The sequence below is a fragment of the Ostrea edulis genome, chromosome 2 (assembly GCF_947568905.1).
Source record: "Ostrea edulis chromosome 2, xbOstEdul1.1, whole genome shotgun sequence".
In the NCBI taxonomy this organism is placed as follows: domain Eukaryota; kingdom Metazoa; phylum Mollusca; class Bivalvia; order Ostreida; family Ostreidae; genus Ostrea; species Ostrea edulis.
Genome location: NC_079165.1, coordinates 8,965,943 through 8,984,691, shown reverse-complemented (window position 1 = coordinate 8,984,691; position 18,749 = coordinate 8,965,943). Strand labels below are relative to the sequence as shown.

The window sequence follows — 18,749 nt, the reverse complement described above, 5'->3', positions numbered from 1 at the left end:
ATCCTGGATCTGCCCCCAACACTTACTTATTGAAACCTAGAATGCTTACCTCCAAAACTATGGTATCGTCTGCTGTAGTTATACTTGCTGATAAAACATCTCCTTCCCAATGAGCCTCCACATGTGAGCTTTCATCATCTGAAATATTTTCCATGCTTGAAATAACAACTGCAGTTAAATTTATTTTTTCGGTGAATATTGTTTTATCATTCATCATTATCACGTACCTCTAATTTCCATACAGATGTATAAAAATAATTTGGAATCATCTTCTCGCTCATTAATATTTCAGAAGATATGCTTACACATATGTATTTAAACAAGAAGATAAAGTTACCTGACAAATGACCTTGGAGAAAGTCTGTGTGTGGTATGTAGAATTCCTTTTTTAATTTTTCATTCAGTGTCCTTGCTTTAAAATTCTGATGAATGATATTTGACTGTTTGAGAACTAAATGAAAATGCCTGAAATGTAATTAAAAGCTATATAATATCTTCTTAGAGTAGATACTTTGATAAATATGTATGTATCCATACATGTATACAAGTTTTATAAGAGCTTTCATTAACATTACTACAATACATACACTGTACAAGAGTTTAGTCAATTAAAGTTTTATCATATCTAATGAACTGCATACCCTATTTTTCAATCTATCAAATTCAAATTAGATGTTTAGAATCAAGCGACAACAGAGATCTAAAGTATTAAATTTTATTTAGATTGCTCATTTTAAGTCTTAATGGAAAACAAAAATAAAACATGTATCACACATACAAACTGCGACCCTATGCTCCCCAGGGAACCCAGAGGTTTAACTCATTGACAAGTAACACACATACAAATTATATCACAGAACCTTTTAAATGCTTTGAACCAGAACTGGTGAAGATGTGAAGCAGGATTTGGATCCGCTCCCCGTCTAGTTCGACGTTCAATATCTGACATCCGTAGGAATTCATAATACTGCAACTTGTGGGATACATCTCCTACGATGTCAGATAAAGTAACAAAAATAACAAGTATGAAATTTACCAGTTCATGACACGACATGATTTAATGACACTTTATATTCCTGGTAACTAAATGTATCATCTTATGGCATTTCTTGCAATGCATTCCAATGCAGTAACAAGTTTATCTACCCGCCTTGTTCTTCCTGTTTTAGTTACAATATATATCAATGATCTGTTTTGCATTACGGTACACAGCGGTACTTAAATATTGTAAATATGATACGTCTTACAATAATATGCACACGTAGCTAGAGGTTATTATAATGAAATATAATAACTGTTCCGTTCACATTATTTCTCCTTCTCAGTCATTATACTATGATTACTTTGTTATTGATAGTTATAAATTGTGACTGAATCAACATGTACAATTCAGATGTAACACAGAATGTCATTTGCTGATGATCAATACGGTATGTGATGCCTGAAAAGGGGCACTGACTCTAATTTAGAAGATGAACTATTCTATATTGTATTCTAATCAAAGTCCACATTCTACAACCAATGTTATTTACCTCTCTGATCAATCTAACTGTCACTCCTTCATTAACATTTCCTTCCTACACACTTCTAAACCTATGGAATTATTGAATTACTCATGTCTGTAAGTATATCATGCATATTATTTAAGGGAACGGTACACCTCTGATTTTCTTGACCACTTGCTAAACTCACCATTTGTGATGTTAACCAAAACTACTACCATCACCAAACAAAACACGGCGGTCCTCATCCTCAGTCATTTGTTAAGTTTTAATGTATCTATTCCAACAGATCATCAGACTTTAAGGAAATTGTAAAGTTTAAAACCAAACATGGAGGGGTTTTCAGAAGAACGTGGATTTTAAATTTTTTTTTTTTTTTTTTTTCGTTTATGGAATCTATTTAATCATATAAGCTATGATAATTAATAATATATTTATCCGAGTAGAAATGATCGAAAATGATACAATTCATTGATAAAAGTAAACGGTAAACAAGTGAACACGGAAATAAGTTTGTATTTGATCCTACTTTTATTTTGTACTTTCGGTTTTCTCAAGTCTGTCAAAGACAAAGGTAAACAAAATTTTATCATTGTAATGGTTTACTATACTATTTAACGAAAAAATTATGCATATTTTACAACTTTATCATCTTGAACATGATTTTCATTTTACAATAAAATGAGAAATAAAAAAGTAACGTTAGAGCGATCCATTCTGGAGATTAAAATATAAACCCCAAAAGAGATAAGATAAATGAACAGAAAGACGCAAACATATGGCGTATTGTGAACATTGACAAACTCTCTCAGAATAAAGGTTTTCATGATCTGTGTTTCATGTTTGGTATTTTTTCTATTTATATCAACAAAGAATGTTAATTATGTATAACAGGTTGGGAACACCTCCCCTATAGCGAGATATTCTCGCTAAAACGCGATTATCCCTCTTTAGCGAGAGTAAACATTACCATAAACAGCGAGGTGTTTTGTCGTCATAATGGCAAATCATGTGCAATGCTGAATAAGTGCGACACACACTCAAAATGATGCAAATTGTTTCTATGAAACTGACAACATAGTCAAGAAATTGCATATCAAAGTTGCTGCATAAGAGGGATCGAAGCAGTCTGAAATCCAATACACATCATGAGTGTTTTTGTTTTAATTAATACATTTGTTTTTCTCGGTTGTACGAGATATATTTACTCTTGCTAAAGAGGGATAATCGCGTATAGCGAGAATATCTCACTAATGGGGAAGTGTTCCCAACCTATACAATTTTGAATATATACTGGTATCAACATCCAATTTATCAGTTCCAGTTCAGTCTCTATAATTTTAAAAGTATATGTAGCTTTATTAAGCTATTTGAAATAGCTTCATTCAACTAGATGAATAGCCAAAAAGCAGCATAACGATTTTTGAATTCTTTTCAAAAACTGTTTTAAAAAAAGATATCGATCACTGGAATTTAGTGGAAGGCTGGATTCAAATCGACTACAAGATGTGAAATGTATTCATGATTAATTTTATACCAGATTTATATCTCAAATTAGCGTAAAACTTATTGGCTTTAAGGTGAATAGAGTATACATTATTATCTTCATTTGTTAAGACACCTGGTTTTACTTAGGGTTGATCTGGTAAGACTGATTGAACTACTTACTGTGTCTGGGTCCCCTCACCAGGTTCATAGAGTTTGTAGAACATTCTATCTAGAGCTGATCAATTCACTAGTGATAGCGAGTGTGAACTGGCAGGAATTTTCACCTATGAGTTCCAGGGAATAGCACCAAATGTGATAGGTAGGGAGAAAATGCAACAGGCCAGACCAAAATCCAAACCCAGTGCCCTGAATTTCCAGTTGGGTGCTTAATGAACTGAGCTATATGGCATCTATGATCCACATACTTATCCGATAGCCACACACAGCCAAAACTCAGCATGGAGCCAATTAAGACACATGATAAACAGAAGATATCAACAATTATTGTAATTCACTTTGTAAACCATCACACTGAACAAGTTGTGAGCTATGAAGATTTGTTGAGATGTTAAGAATGTTTCAGCTTGTATCTCACTTACAGTTATATATTACAAAATACTTTTATCAATTTTATGTTATGGACTGGACTGAAGCTGGTCAAATTGAATTTCCTAATATAGTTGTAGCAAATTGTTTGGAGTGGAATGTTTTATGCATGCGAGTTTAGGCATGGAATGTTTTATGTATGTGAGTATAGGCATGGAATGTTTTATGCATGTGAGTATAGGCATGGAATGTTTTATGTATGCGAGTATAGGCATGGAATGTTTTATGTATATGAGTATAGGCATGGAATGTTTTATGTATGCGAGTATAGGCATGGAATGTTTTATGTATGCGAGTATAGGCATGGAATGTTTTATGTATGTGAGTATAGGCATGGAATGTTTTATGTATGTGAGTTTAGGCATGGAATGTTTTATGCATGTGAGTATAGGCATGGAATGTTTTATGCATGTGAGTATAGGCATGGAATGTTTTATGTATGTGAGTATAGGCATGGAATGTTTTATGTATGTGAGTTTAGGCATGGAATGTTTTATGCATGTGAGTATAGGCATGGAATGTTTTATGCATGTGAGTATAGGCATGGAATGTTTTATGTATGTGAGTATAGGCATGGAATGTTTTATGTATGTGAGTTTAGGCATGGAATGTTTTATGCATGTGAGTATAGGCATGGAATGTTTTATGCATGTGAGTATAGGCATGGAATGTTTTATGTATGTGAGTATAGGCATGGAATGTTTTATGTATGTGAGTTTAGGCATGGAATGTTTTATGCATGCGAGTATAGGCATGGAATGTTTTATGTATGTGAGTATAGGCATGGAATGTTTTATGTATGTGAGTTTAGGCATGGAATGTTTTATGCATGCGAGTATAGGCATGGAATGTTTTATGTATGTGAGTATAGGCATGGAATGTTTTATGCATGTGAGTATAGGCATGGAATGTTTTATGTATGCGAGTAGAGGCATGGAATGTTTTATGTATGCGAGTAGAGGCATGGAATGTTTTATGTATGCGAGTATAGGCATGGAATGTTTTATGTATGTGAGTTTAGGCATGGAATGTTTTATGTATGCGAGTATAGGCATGGAATGTTTTATGCATGCGAGTATAGGCATGGAATGTTTTATGTATGCGAGTATAGGCATGGAATGTTTTATGCATGTGAGTATAGGCATGAAATGTTTTATGTATGTGAGTATAGGCATGGAATGTTTTATGTATGCGAGTATAGGCATGGAATGTTTTATGTATGCGAGTATAGGCATGGAATGTTTTATGTATGTGAGTATAGGCATGGAATGTTTTATGCATGTGAGTATAGGCATGGAATGTTTTATGTATGTGAGTATAGGCATGGAATGTTTTATGTATGCGAGTATAGGCATGGAATGTTTTATGTATACGAGTATAGGCATGGAATGTTTTATGTATGTGAGTTTAGGCATGGAATGTTTTATGTATACGAGTATAGGCATGGAATGTTTTATGCATGCGAGTTTAGGCATGGAATGTTTTATGTATGCGAGTATAGGCATGGAATGTTTTATGCATGTGAGTATAGGCATGAAGTGTTTTATGTATGTGAGTATAGGCATGGAATGTTTTATGTATGCGAGTATAGGCATGGAATGTTTTATGTATGCGAGTTTAGGCATGGAATGTTTTATGTATGTGAGTTTAGGCATGGAATGTTTTATGCATGTGAGTATAGGCATGGAATGTTTTATGTATGCGAGTCTAGGCATGGAATGTTTTATGTATGTGAGTCTAGGCATGGAATGTTTTATGCATGTGAGTAGAGGCATGGAATGTTTTATGTATGTGAGTATAGGCATGGAATGTTTTATGTATGCGAGTATAGGCATGGAATGTTTTATGCATGCGAGTTTAGGCATGGAATGTTTTATGCATGCGAGTATAGACATGGAATGTTTTATGCATGTGAGTATAGGCATGGAATGTTTTATGTATGCGAGTATAGGCATGAAATGTTTTATGCATGCGAGTATAGGCATTTATATGCTGCAGATCAGCAGCTAATTCAACATCTGTGTTAATTAACCCTTATAAAAGTAAGAGTATGAATTCTCAATTTTAAAATCAATATTGTTGGTTCTGTATTTTGTAGATTCTCATTTGCATTGAAGCGCCTACACATGGTCTTAATTAACTTACATGTGAAATTGACTGACTGAGTATATGTATTTGATACACGGAGTCTACTATCTCACCTGGTAAGATTCTTAGAAACACAGAATTTGTGTTTTACAAATGCAAATACCTTGACTTATTTCATGCTTTATTAAATGTTTTTTATAGAACTTTGAAAATGGCATCTTTTGAATCACAAGCGGTAAAACAAAGCAATACCCCACAGGAAGTGCAGAAATATTCAATAAGAAGATTGGAGATATCTGTCAACAAATTTATCAAAGTCATTACAATCGATATAGAGAGACTGCATCAACACAGACTCAATGTGGAGAAGGTACAGTAACAAGCTCATGTTTGTATTTGTAATCAACTACATTTTTCATAGAATTTAAGGTTGGTTTGTTGGTTGTTTAAATGCCCTGCTTGAGAATTTTTCACTCATATGGAGACATCACCATTGTCGGTGAAGGACTGTTACAGTAAAATTTAAGCCTATGCCCGGTGCTTGCAGCCTTTGAGCAGAGAGGAATCTTTATCATGCCACACCTGCTGTGAATCGGGGCATCAGTTTTTGCTGTCTCATTCAAAGGACCACCCCATTGCCTCTTACGGCAAACAAGGGGTACTGAGACCTATTCTAACATGGATCCCCATTGGATTAGAATTTAAGACTTAGGAAGAAGAAATTATTGTATAATCTTTCAGTATCACCACGTGCAGTAAAACATGGTTATAGTGAACCTCCAGGACCTGCAAAAAATTGTTCATTATATTAACCTAACTTTGTTATATCCAATACAATTTTCATTATTTTCCTCTCATAGGGGAATAAATCATCATTTCACAATAAGCATGGATTCATTCTAAGCGTGTTCATTATAAGCATGTTAAATGTTTTACTGTACCAGATTAATGGAATATATTGCACTTGTTTTCCATGTGAATTTATTGATTAAAAGAAAATTTTGGTAATTAATAATGATAGTCTATCTAATATTGTGTAATAATTGTCTTCATTTTCTGTTTGAATTTCAGTTTAGTCGACTGAGCGATTGGAATGCTCTTCATCGAGAAAACATCAATGCCACAAGAACCGTCCAACAAATCAAAGCAAATATTAAAGAAATCAAGAAGCTACGAACACAGGTTATGGATGATGATGTTAAAGAATTCGATAACAAAACCGATCCGATGGTTCAGCAGGCTGTAGAAACCTTACAGGACTTTGTGGATTTAAGTACAGGGATATCCCAAAGTTACGGTAAAAGTTCATCTTTCATTGTTTAAAAATTTGCTATTAGGTAAAGGCCACTAAATATTCCAACTTTACATTTTGAAATAAATGTTCATTTAAAAGTAATTAAATTTTTCATGCGACAGAAACATAATGAAATTTAATGACTACTTTAATGCTGTTTCTTGATATACATGTTAAAACAAAAGTATAATTATTTTGGTGGGCAGATATTGCCCTTATCATCATGATCATATTTAGTTCTTGAAAGTTATATTTTATTATAAATACACATACATGCATTGTGCCACAAGTAGTTGATTTTATCAGGTAAACACCATTTTCATACAGAAAACACTTTATGTGAAATTTCCTGCTAAAGCTAAGTCTCACCATCTCACTGATGAAAATGTATTTTAGGATAACAATTTTTTTCTCTCTGTTTTTATCACAACATAAGAACTCCTAACAAAATACATGTAATGACGAATTAGTGAAAATTGAATTGACTTTGTGGGGAGAAAAAAATCCACATTTCATCATGCATGACCTTCAACCAAATGATAATGATGTTCCAATATTTTCTGCTGTACATTAAAGTTCTTCTTGTAGACAAAACAGAGGACACAGAGGTTCTGTCAAACAGAAACAGAACTGTGAGTGAAAATGAGCTTGTTTTTGCTGGAACCGAACAGCTACACCATATTCCTGACACTTCCATGGCAGAGGAATCCTGGGAAAATTTACACGAGGTAACTTTTCCTTTGCATCAACATTGCTTGGGAAATATGTGTAGAAACTTGTCTGTGAGCTTGTGGACTTGATGTGTGTATATCTGTGTTCAGGAAATGTTGAAGACACCAGCTTTTGGTATTTTATTTGTTTCCAATAAAGCAAAGAGGAAAGTGAAGATTCCCATTTTAAAATGTCAAGTTAACAATGTTATGGATACCAAAATTATGAAGAGAACCATTCCAGTTTTCATTCTCACACCTGCTACATGTACAGAGATGATCATTAGGTAGATGAAGGTCACAGGTCAAGGACATGATAAATACATGTAATCCAGTGTAACAATGTAGAGACACAATATTATATAGGTCAATAGTTCATAGGTCAAATTCATTATGTATCCATTTAATAATGCTTTATACAAAAATCACATACTGAAGAATGTTGGACCATTTCATTTTCACTTGGACTTTGTAAGGCTGTATCTTGCTTAGGATCGTTTCACATGTTGTAAGGCTGTATCTTGCTTAGGATCGTTTCACATGTTGTAAGGCTGTATCTTGCTTAGGATCGTTTCACATGTTGTAAGGCTGTATCTTGCTTAGGATCGTTTCACATGTATCAGACAAACATAAACTACATTGATCTAGTTTATATTTAATTTATTCACATTGTATCTCTATCTATTGAATATTGAGTATTGTTTAACGTCCTGCTCGAGAATATTTCACTCATATAGAGACGTCACCAATGCCTGTGAAGGGCTGTAAAATTTCGGCCTATGCTCGGCGTTTACAGCCTTTGAGCAGGGCGGGATCTTTATCGTGCCACACATGCTGGGACACGGGGCCTCGGGTTTTTATGGTTTCATCCAAAGGACCACCCCATTTAGTCGCCTCTAAGGACAAGCAAGGGGTACTGAGGACCTATTCTAGCCCGGGTCCCCACAGGATTATATCTCTATCTATGTTATGCATAAATGAACTTGACCCAACAGCATGTACCCTACTACAAAACATTTAAAATTGAATTCTTCACTGACTGACAGGGTGCAATACAATAATGCAATTCCCCACATGGTACTTCCTTACAAACTCTGTGAAGATGGGAATAAACTCCAAGGTTTCTAAGTAAAAAGGTCAAGGTCACAGTAATTCAGTATTTATGTTTGAGATTGGTACTGTTTAATCGATGCCATGTATTGAGTGAGGATGTGTTCTTATGTTTGGGTTTAATGGTCATTTAAAAAAAAAGATGATATTTGAAAAACATGAGGGTATAAACTGTGACACTCCACGCGGCGTACTTCAGGAAATGTGTTAGAGCTTTATGACTGTGACACTCCACGCGGTGTACTCCATGAAACGTGTTAGAGCTTTATGAATTTAGTAGGGCGATGTGAAGCGTTGCAGTTCATACCCTCATGAAATTTCAAAAATCAAATTTCATTTATTTTTTATACATGTATCTGCTGTTTTTAAATGTGAAATCAGTTTACTTGTGGAAAATGTGAAATCAGTGAATCTAAGAGTATTGGAAAAGTGAATTAGCTAACTTTTGGGAGATGTGAAGGTTGATATTTTATGGGATATTTGAAGTCAGTTAATTTGTGGAGGATGTGAAAATAGTTAATATATGAGTCAGATAGATATTATTTTTTAAGTACTTTGAAGCCAGTGACCACCTCCCCAAATTGTCAGTATGTAGTAAAACAATATTGTATCTCAGATACATGTACAACAGATGCTGTATTTCTCTTTCATTTTTCAGAATTTGGTGGAATTAAATTCTCTGATACACAATTTTTCAAGTGCAGTGAAGGTAAGCTGATGTATAGATTTCCAGGCCTTTTGGTTACAAAAATAGAATACTTCTAATTTTAAAGACTGAGAGTATAAACAATACATATATAACCAGTGTACAATGGAGGGTGTACAACCAAATTTTTACAGACTCAACAGGAAGCTGTAGATAGAATCGAAGACAACATTGAGAAAGCACACCATGATGTCCGGAAAGGAGCATTTCAACTCGGAAAGGTACAGCTGTGTTCCATGGATCCTGTGCATTAAATATCTCTCTCTCTCTCTCTCTCTCTCTCTCTCTCTCTCTCTCTCTCTCTCTCTCTCAGTAAAAATATGCATGTGATTGAATTGACATAAAAATCATGAGTAATTTTATTTAGTAATTTCATAATATTCAAAATGCATTGTAATTTTTAAAAATGTAATATTCATGAATTTTGCTGCATAATTTTTTAATCTTTTCGGGAAAATTGACAAAATGATATTTATAGAAATCACACAAACAGGAGGCTATCCATTTGTATATGGATTTTTAAAGAGTAAGGGCCGTGAAGAGAGTGAACAGATTGGTGTTTTTTCTTTCAGGCATCCAAATACAAAGCTGCTATGTTCCCAATAGCAGGTGCTGTAATTGGAACAGTGGTAGCGGGGCCAATAGGATTATTTGCTGGGGCCAAAATAGGGGGCATTCTTGGGATCGGAATTGGGGGCACAGCTGGTGAGTACTTAGTTCTCTATATGGTGCAAGTAATCAAAGTTTAACTGCTGAGAAATTATACTGTAGACATGCAGTCTACTCCCAATGAAATTCAGGAGAACAACCTGATTTCTTCATTATATCCACAGCACAATATAATCGATATGTTACCAGAGATTTATTTTTATCTTAATATGACAGATTGTTCAATATAAGTGTATGTATTCAGTTTAATGTAGGTGGAGTGGACTGTACATAAATAACTTTTCGTTATAAAAGTCACAGAAAAAAATTAGCGTCATTTCATTATGCAGGATTGGTTGGAGGCAGGGTGCTAAAAAACAGACAAAACAAAGTCACTGAGGTAGAACTGAAAAATATGAATCTGAAAAAATCATCGTCTCTACCAGACATAGCATCTCAGTCTAGTCAGCAGAAAAGCTGGTTACCATGGAGATGATAAACGATTCAGCAGAATTTGTTTTGACTAGGCGTGTTAACTGAGCAGTTTGTGGTATCAGTATTGTTTTTTCATTCCCTTATCTACATGTATATCATTTATTGCCATTTTATAATTAACATCCCATGCATCTGTAATGAAGAATTAATATTTATCGAATTTATACTATTAAATTTAAGGACAAATATTGGACTGATTTATGAATTTGCAGGACAAAAGAAGTAGATTCTGAAACGGCAAGGTCAGCTGCAAATTGATTTAATTTTTCACATTATGTTAGAAAAGGCTGATAATCAATAAAGAAGTTTTTTTTATGTTGGGCTGGGGTAATATAAATAATAAAACTTAGACAAATGTAAGTTTTAAAGATAATGAAAAAGTTTTTGAAATTGTTCAAAAGTATATATTATAGATACTAAAAGGTTCTTATAAGTGCTTATCACATACAGTTGAATACACTTACCAATAATGCAATTATTATTACATGTACTTCTTCTATTTTTCTTTTTATGTTCAAAAAATTATTTTTTACCAGTACTGGTCTTTTCTGTTAGACCTTGTATTTGTTTACATCTTTCTTATTTTCTTCTCTCTCATTATGTATATATATTATATGTTTCCCCTGTCTGTTTGTTTACCTTTTCTGTTTATATGTATATGACTTGTATGTGTGTATGTGTTTGTATGTTTATGTATATAATTATTTTGTGTGTTCCACTTCCATTCTGACCTTGATGTAGGGAGAGGGCTAAAATAGGCTGTGCCTGTTGCCCAGTCCTATTCATTTCTTAATAAAATGTTGTTTTAAAAAAATATAGATAATAAAATATTAATATATTTGCTTGCTTTAACAAACTCAGAGCTATTCCATTTTAAACATATATGGGGTACCCATGGAAAGCAGTTTTTTAAAAATCTTTGTATGGTTCACACTGGTGGGATATTGATTCTATGGTGGGTGATTCACACTGGTGGGATATTGATTCTATGGTGGGTGGTTCACACTGAGGGATACTGATTCTATGGTGGGTGGTTCACACTGAGGGATACTGATTCTATGGTGGGTGGTTCACACTGGTGGGATATTGATTCTATGGTGGGTGGTTCACACTGAGGGATATTGATTCTATGGTGGGTGGTTCACACTGAGAGATACTGATTCTATGGTGGGTGGTTCACACTGGTGGGATATTGATTCTATGATGGGTGGTTCACACTGAGGGATGCTGATTCTATGGTGGGTGGTTCACACTGAGAGATACTGATTCTATGGTGGGTGGTTCACACTGAGAGATACTGATTCTATGGTGGGTGGTTCACACTGGTGGGATATTGATTCTATGGTGGGTGGTTCACACTGGTGAGATATTGATTCTGTGGTGGGTGGTTCACACTGAGGGATACTGATTCTATGGTGGGTGGTTCACACTGAGGGATACTGATTCTATGGTGGGTGGTTCACACTGAGGGATACTAATTCTATGGTGGGTGGTTCACACTGAGGGATATTGATTCTATGGTGGGTGATTCACACTAGTGGGATATTGATTCTATGGTGGGTGGTTCACACTGGTGGGATACTGATTCTATGGTGGGTGGTTCACACTGGTGGGATATTGATTCTATGGTGGGTGGTTCACACTGAGGGATACTGATTCTATGGTGGGTGGTTCACACTGGTGGGATACTGATTCTGTGGTGGGTGGTTCACACTGGTGGGATATTGATTCTATGGTGGGTGGTTCACACTGAGGGATACTGATTCTATGGTGGGTGGTTCACACTGAGGGATATTGATTCTATGGTGGGTGGTTCACACTGGTGGGATATTGATTCTATGGTGGGTGGTTCACACTGAGGGATATTGATTCTATGGTGGGTGGTTCACACTGGTGGGATATTGATTCTATGGTGGGTGGTTCACACTGAGGGATACTGATTCTATGGTGGGTGGTTCACACTGAGGGATATTGATTCTATGGTGGGTGGTTCACACTGGTGGGATATTGATTCTATGGTGGGTGGTTCACACTGGTGAGATATTGATTCTATGGTGGGTGGTTCACACTGAGGGATATTGATTCTATGGTGGGTGGTTCACACTGATGGGATACTGATTCTGTGGTGGGTGGTTCACACTGGTGGGATATTGATTCTATGGTGGGTGGTTCACACTGATGGAATATTGATTCTATGGTTGGTGGTTCACACTGGTGGGATATTGATTCTATGGTTGGTGGTTCACACTGGTGGGATATTAATTCTATGGTGGGTTGTTCACACTGAGGGATATTGATTCTATGGTTGGTGGTTCACACTGATGGGATATTGATTCTATGGTGGGTGGCTCACACTGGTGGGATATTGATTCTATGGTTGGTGGTTCACACTGGTGGGATATTGATTCTATGGTGGGTGGTTCACACTGAGGGATACTGATTCTATGGTGGATGGTTCACACTGGTGGGATACTGATTCTGTGGTGGATGGTTCACACTGGTGGGATATTGATTCTATGGTGGGTGGTTCACACTGAGGGATACTGATTCTATGGTGGGTGGTTCACACTGAGGGATATTGATTCTATGGTGGGTGGTTCACACTGGTGGGATATTGATTCTATGGTGGGTGGTTCACACTGAGGGATATTGATTCTATGGTGGGTGGTTCACACTGGTGGGATATTGATTCTATGGTGGGTGGTTCACACTGAGGGATATTGATTCTATGGTGGGTGGTTCACACTGATGGGATACTGATTCTGTGGTGGGTGGTTCACACTGGTGGGATATTGATTCTATGGTTGGTGGTTCACACTGGTGGGATATTGATTCTATGGTGGGTGGTATTTGCATGAAAATTGCTTCTATGGAGTGTTATTTTACCAAACCATATACCAGGGTAATCTGTGATAAAAATAATCAGAAGAGCACATGATTGACAGAGGCAATCCTGGCGTTCTGTAAATTATGCTTGAAAGGGAATTGCATGTATTGAATACTGAATAAAGTTGATATCAAGAGGGAAAAGTATTTTATACTGTATGATGGGAAAAAATTTCTGACTTTGGAATATTTTAGATTCTACTTTTCAAATAAATCAATTTGCTTCTATATCTAAGAGCCTATAAAGCTTTATTTGCCTCTATGGGTGGATGGGAGTGTACCAAAATCACTTCTATGGGTGGGCATCCAAATTTTTAAGTTCGTATTCTTGCATTAGAATTTGAAGGGAAAAAAAACATTCCTGGTTTGACAACCTTGTTCATACTAGCCTGAATAACATGGGGGGGGGGGGGGGGGGGAATTAACATATTCTTCTCAATCTGGGAATTCAAAACATCTGAGTTCCTGAATAAATATTTCCTCTAACAGAAGTTGGCTAGAAATTTTCTGCTCCTCCTATCACAGGTATCTGAATTTTAATCAGTAAATAGATATATAAAAAGAGGGGGAAAAAACTATATATATATCTAGAAAGAGAGAGAGATAGTTTTTTCTATTTATATCTATTTACTAAGTAAGTAAATTTTATTTAAAGTCGGCACTGTATTCAAATTCATATCAAAATATACTGATTAAAATTCGGATACCTGTGCTCATATTGCTCTAAAATGCCGCCGCATCTGCGAGAACTAGCATCATGAACTGGTGAGTAGTTCTTCTGCAGGAGAACATGAACAAAATCCTTCTGTTCAGACGATGTTTGACTAGGGATGACTTTCCGAAATAATGGCAACAAAGTCAAACAGACACACGTTTAACGTAAGCAGTGGCGGATTTAAGGGGGGCGCAGCCGGCGCCCCCCCCCCCCCCCTAAAATTTTCAAAAGGTAAATCTTGGTATCTTGTTTAGAAAAATGTACTAAACGATAAAACAAGCAATAATCTCTTCCACTCCCCGAGAAATAAATGACAAAATTTTTTGATTTCTTGAATTACTTAATTGGGAGAACTTAATTTTTTCCAAAAACCCTTAAAATTTGCGTCATTTTACTAAATTCACTTTATCAAAAATGATAGAAAATAGTACAAATGACTTTTTAATTAGGAGACATGTTCCAAGCCCTGTAAAACCCAGGAGCTTCCGGAGCCTCAAGGCGGCCCCCAGACCCCCTGCCTCATAAAGTGGCGCACCCCGTAACCTTGACTTTTTGAAGCGCCCTTGGTAGTAAGTGGTCAGTAACAAAGGAGCTCGTACAAATATGTGAAAAACATCTATTAAATCTTGGGGTGGACTGCCAGAAATTTTTCAGAAGATCAAAGGAGTGCTATAAGTTGTTGAGACCATGTTTAGCTAAAATCTTAGCTTTGAAATGTGAGTAATTTCAAAAAAATTTGACGAACCATTGTTGATATGATTTCTGCTCACCCTGCTGATGTCGTTGTCGTTGTCGAATCAAACATTGATTTAAACTCTGATTGAAATAGTTTGTGTTATATGTGCTGAATGTAACTGGGTACTTATATAGACATACTGTATATTTGTGACATTGTGACCTTGATTTGTGTGATCAAAATGACCGAAAAAGCAGAAAACAAAAGGAATCTTAGTGACTTATCCAAGTCATTCTCGGATGTCGCGAGAACTCCTAAAAAACAGAGGGACGAGTCTGAGCCTGAATTCCCCAGAATGACTACTTCTACCCCAGTGTCTCAACGTGACCCGTCTGATTTTCCCCCATTACCAACGGTTAACAACCCACAAATCACCCATCAACTCGTCATTGGTGAAAATGATATTGTTAGAATTGCTGCTGCGGTAAAATTATCCATTCAAGATGAGTTATGTGCACTAGTGAAACAAGAAGTGACAAAAGCAGTAGAGCCTCTTAATGCCAAAATCAACAAACTGGAATCCATGAACAATGATCTTCATCTTCAACTTGATGAACTTGAACAATATGGTAGAAGACCACTAGTAAGATTCTCTGGGATTCCTGAGACAGCTGGAGAGAATACAACTGATTTGATCTTGGATGTGACCACTAAAGCCGGGATTTCAATCAACCGTGATGATATTTGTTAATTCGCATCGGGTAGGGGCACCCACCAACCGCCATAGGACACACACACCTAGACAGATCATCGCAAGGCTACGTTCAGCAGACCTGAAATTTAGATTAGTGAAAAACCATAAGAGTCTAAAACGAAATCCGGAGACAAAACATGTGTCAATCAATGAAGATCTGACGAAACGTAGAGACAAATTATTATTCCTGTGCCGTCAGCTCTGTCGTGAACAAGTGATTCTGCAGCCGTGGTCTTCCCACGGTAAAATTCGTATTAGAGATCACGGACAGAAAACTCACATCATCAGACAAGAGAGTGACCTATGTCCGTTTGGTCATACCCCGGCGCCAAATGAGAGCTGACTCTGAGTGTACCTATATATGATGTATATATTATGTCCAAGAATTAAATACGACTACGTACAGTATTTTGAAATGCATTACCAATTATTTAGCTATTTTATGTTTATAATATTACTACACTGATAATATTACTATACCGAAAACAAATACTTTCATACTCACAAGTTTTCCAGTTAAAACTTTACCTTAAAATTCATATGGCCTCAAATTTCAATTATTTTGTCCTTTTTGTCTGCAATTTACCCCTTCTATTTTCTTACCCTACATGTTTTGTATGCTTTATTTGCCATTGTTTTGCTGTTATTTGCATGAACTCATTTATTTTGAAATGTCTTGTATTACTACCAAGGTAGTACTGTACTCATGTGAATTGTTGCCTTGTATGTATTTATGTTTTTTCTCTTTTTTCTTCCATACCATTTTGTTTACTTACAATCAAACCTTATGTGCAGTTTGTCATGCAACCATATTTATATATTCTAGGTCTTCAGAAATACATGTCCTAATATTTAAACCCTCAACAGGAAACATTTTCTATGATTGCAGCTACATATTTTCAAATTACATATACCACAACTTAGACAACTAGGTAACTCCATTGAACAATTCCGATCTGCAATCGGTCTTTTCTATTTATCAGGTAGAGGTACTTACAAAAGACAACGTTTCATTGTGTTACCGTTTTCATGTTTTATGCATTTCCTCAAACACATTTTAAAACTACTCACTAGTTGTTTGACATTCATTAAGCTTAGATCTGTGTTTATCAATTTTTATCTTCAGTTTTTCATATTTGTTTTGTTAGCTTGCGGCGATATAGAGTTAAACCCGGTTTAATCATTGTACATTATACCTGTTAATTATTACCTTGCATGACATATTGTAATATTTTAGGAGAGGGACTTGTAAGTTGTCAGAACTTGTTCCCAATCCTTTTGATTTCATCAATAAAATATGTTCAAAACAAAAACCCCGTAACCGCAATTCCTGGATCCGCCCCTGGTAAGGATAGAAAAACGGAAATTAACGAACAACACTACATCGTATGTCCCCGGCCAGTTACTGACAAGATCAACCAGTCGCACAAAACATTCTAATATTGCTAAAGCAGTATCTGTCCCCTATCGTGCGCCCTCCTTTCCAGTTTGGAAAATGATTTCATGCAAGGGGGTCATATTTCTTGTATATTGAATTCTTAGAAATAACGGGGAAATCGGTATTTTAGCGTCTTTTCGTTATTTCGAGGCGAAAAGTCACTAGTTACCGTTTTGTCGCCTTTTCTCGAAAAGACGACAAAACACCAAGCGAAAAGACGACAAATTAGGTCGCTAATTTGCGGGTTTTGTTTGTCGTCTTTTCGCCTATATTTTGTCGTCTTTTCGTTTCTTTTGTCTTTTCGTTATTTTGGGGCGAAAAGTCGCTAATTATCGTTTTGTCGTCTTTACGCCTCGAAATAACGAAAAGACGACAACTTGTAAAATGAAACAAATCAGCCACCATAACCAAGAGTCCAACCCCAAGATTTTGAAATCGCTGACAAGGAGTCCGTGTTCATACGTCTATGGGGGAAAACAAGAATCTGAGCAAATTTAGACATCAATTAGTTTTCTCTCTCATTGTGTTTGGGTGTGCGCCAAAACTAGTTGCCGTGGCATTGAGTTATTTCCCCTATAACACTTACGTTGCTAATTTAATACTGCATATCAGGTTTTTCACCGTGTATCCAATTTGCCTGTAAAGATGACCAACAGTGATCCATCTCATAACTCCTATAAGCAATACAAAATAGAGAGTTTGGCAAACACGGGCCCCTGGATACACCAGAGGTGGGATCAGGTCTCTAGGAGGAGTAAGCATCCCCAATCGACCGGTCAGACCGGCCGTGAGCCCTATTTCTTGATCAGGTAAACGGAGTTATCCGTAATCAAAATCAGTGTGACAAGAACGGGTATATAATGAACTGAGCTGAGTGAGCGGTGTTCACTGGTATAGTAAACTTATTGAGTACCAGCTAGATGTAAAGCAGGGTTTTATCATGTCATTCCCCTTTAATGGTCATTACGTGGTATGTCCAAGTATACCTCTCCATTCCTTAAAAGTGATGAAGCCGAAGGTGCCGAGATTCATTGCTTTTAAGGAATGGAGAGGAACGAGGACATTGACCTACTTAAAATCCACCCAAAGTTTAAATCAAACTACAATTGTAACTCGTAAATACTATTGAATATTAGAATTATATATAGTACTAGTACAGAGGTTTGTCATATGAAACATCTATTGTTTAATTTTTCCGATGTTGTCATAGTCCTCGGTAGCTCAGTGGGTAGAACGTCTGCCTTTACATGTGAGAGGTCTTGGGTTCGACTCCCATCTGTGACTTTAGCTTATAACTTGAAGATGATTCTTTACGTAAGGGTTAATGTACTCGTATCGCTCCATTCCTTCAAAGTAATGGATCGAGGCCCCAAAGGGGCCGAGGTCCATTGCTTTTAAGGAATGGAGTGATAAGAGTACATTGACCCACTTAAAATCCACTGTAAACATTAATAAAAACTAAATTTAATTTTAATCATGTCTTACGTTTTTCATTCTTTTGTTGCATGCATTTATATCTACTTGTATAAAGGTTGACCTACTTTCCGAACTCTCCATTCCTGAAAAATAATGGAGTGTTCGAACAAAAGAATGACGTCATAGGTGGATTTTAAATTTTGTTAAAACAGTGACA

At 36.1% G+C, this 18,749-nt stretch overlaps 2 protein-coding genes across 3 annotated transcripts in view; one reads left to right on the top strand and one right to left on the bottom strand.

Moving 5' to 3' along the window:
- LOC125681006 (ADAM 17-like protease) overlaps window positions 1–1,834 on the bottom strand; it is a 20,728-nt gene extending 18,894 nt beyond the window's left edge. Inside the window, exons 1-4 of the mRNA XM_056156030.1 lie at window positions 1,693–1,834; window positions 861–990; window positions 338–465; window positions 50–138 (exon numbers count right to left, since the gene is read on the bottom strand). Of these exons, the coding sequence (XP_056012005.1) occupies window positions 50–138; window positions 338–465; window positions 861–990; window positions 1,693–1,750 (405 nt within the window). The 5' untranslated portion in view covers window positions 1,751–1,834. The remainder of the gene's footprint in view (window positions 1–49; window positions 139–337; window positions 466–860; window positions 991–1,692) is intronic.
- Window positions 1,835–1,870: 36 nt separating this feature from the next.
- LOC125681004 (syntaxin-17-like) lies at window positions 1,871–11,488 on the top strand. 2 transcript variants are annotated; one of them, XM_056156031.1, is made up of 9 exons: window positions 1,871–2,076; window positions 5,695–5,800; window positions 5,886–6,054; window positions 6,761–6,981; window positions 7,567–7,706; window positions 9,457–9,507; window positions 9,639–9,725; window positions 10,077–10,209; window positions 10,503–11,488. In XM_056156031.1, exons 3-9 carry the CDS (start codon window positions 6,044–6,046, stop codon window positions 10,646–10,648), a joined length of 789 nt encoding a protein of 262 aa, XP_056012006.1. In that variant the 5' UTR covers window positions 1,871–2,076; window positions 5,695–5,800; window positions 5,886–6,043; the 3' UTR covers window positions 10,649–11,488. The 2 variants fall into 2 exon arrangements, with proteins under 2 accessions (XP_056012006.1, XP_048776847.2); XM_048920890.2 differs by having other exon boundaries at window positions 1,872–2,076; window positions 6,756–6,981.
- Window positions 11,489–18,749: the final 7,261 nt, after the last annotated feature.

Coding starts and splice junctions, on each gene's coding strand:
- LOC125681004 (XM_048920890.2), top strand. CDS start 5,896: ATGGCATCTTTTGAATCACAAGCGGTAAAACAAAGCAATACCCCACAG. Junction 9,508..9,638: donor ATTTTTCAAGTGCAGTGAAG/GTAAGCTGATGT, acceptor AAATTTTTACAG/ACTCAACAGGAAGCTGTAGA. Junction 9,726..10,076: donor GAGCATTTCAACTCGGAAAG/GTACAGCTGTGT, acceptor TTTTTCTTTCAG/GCATCCAAATACAAAGCTGC.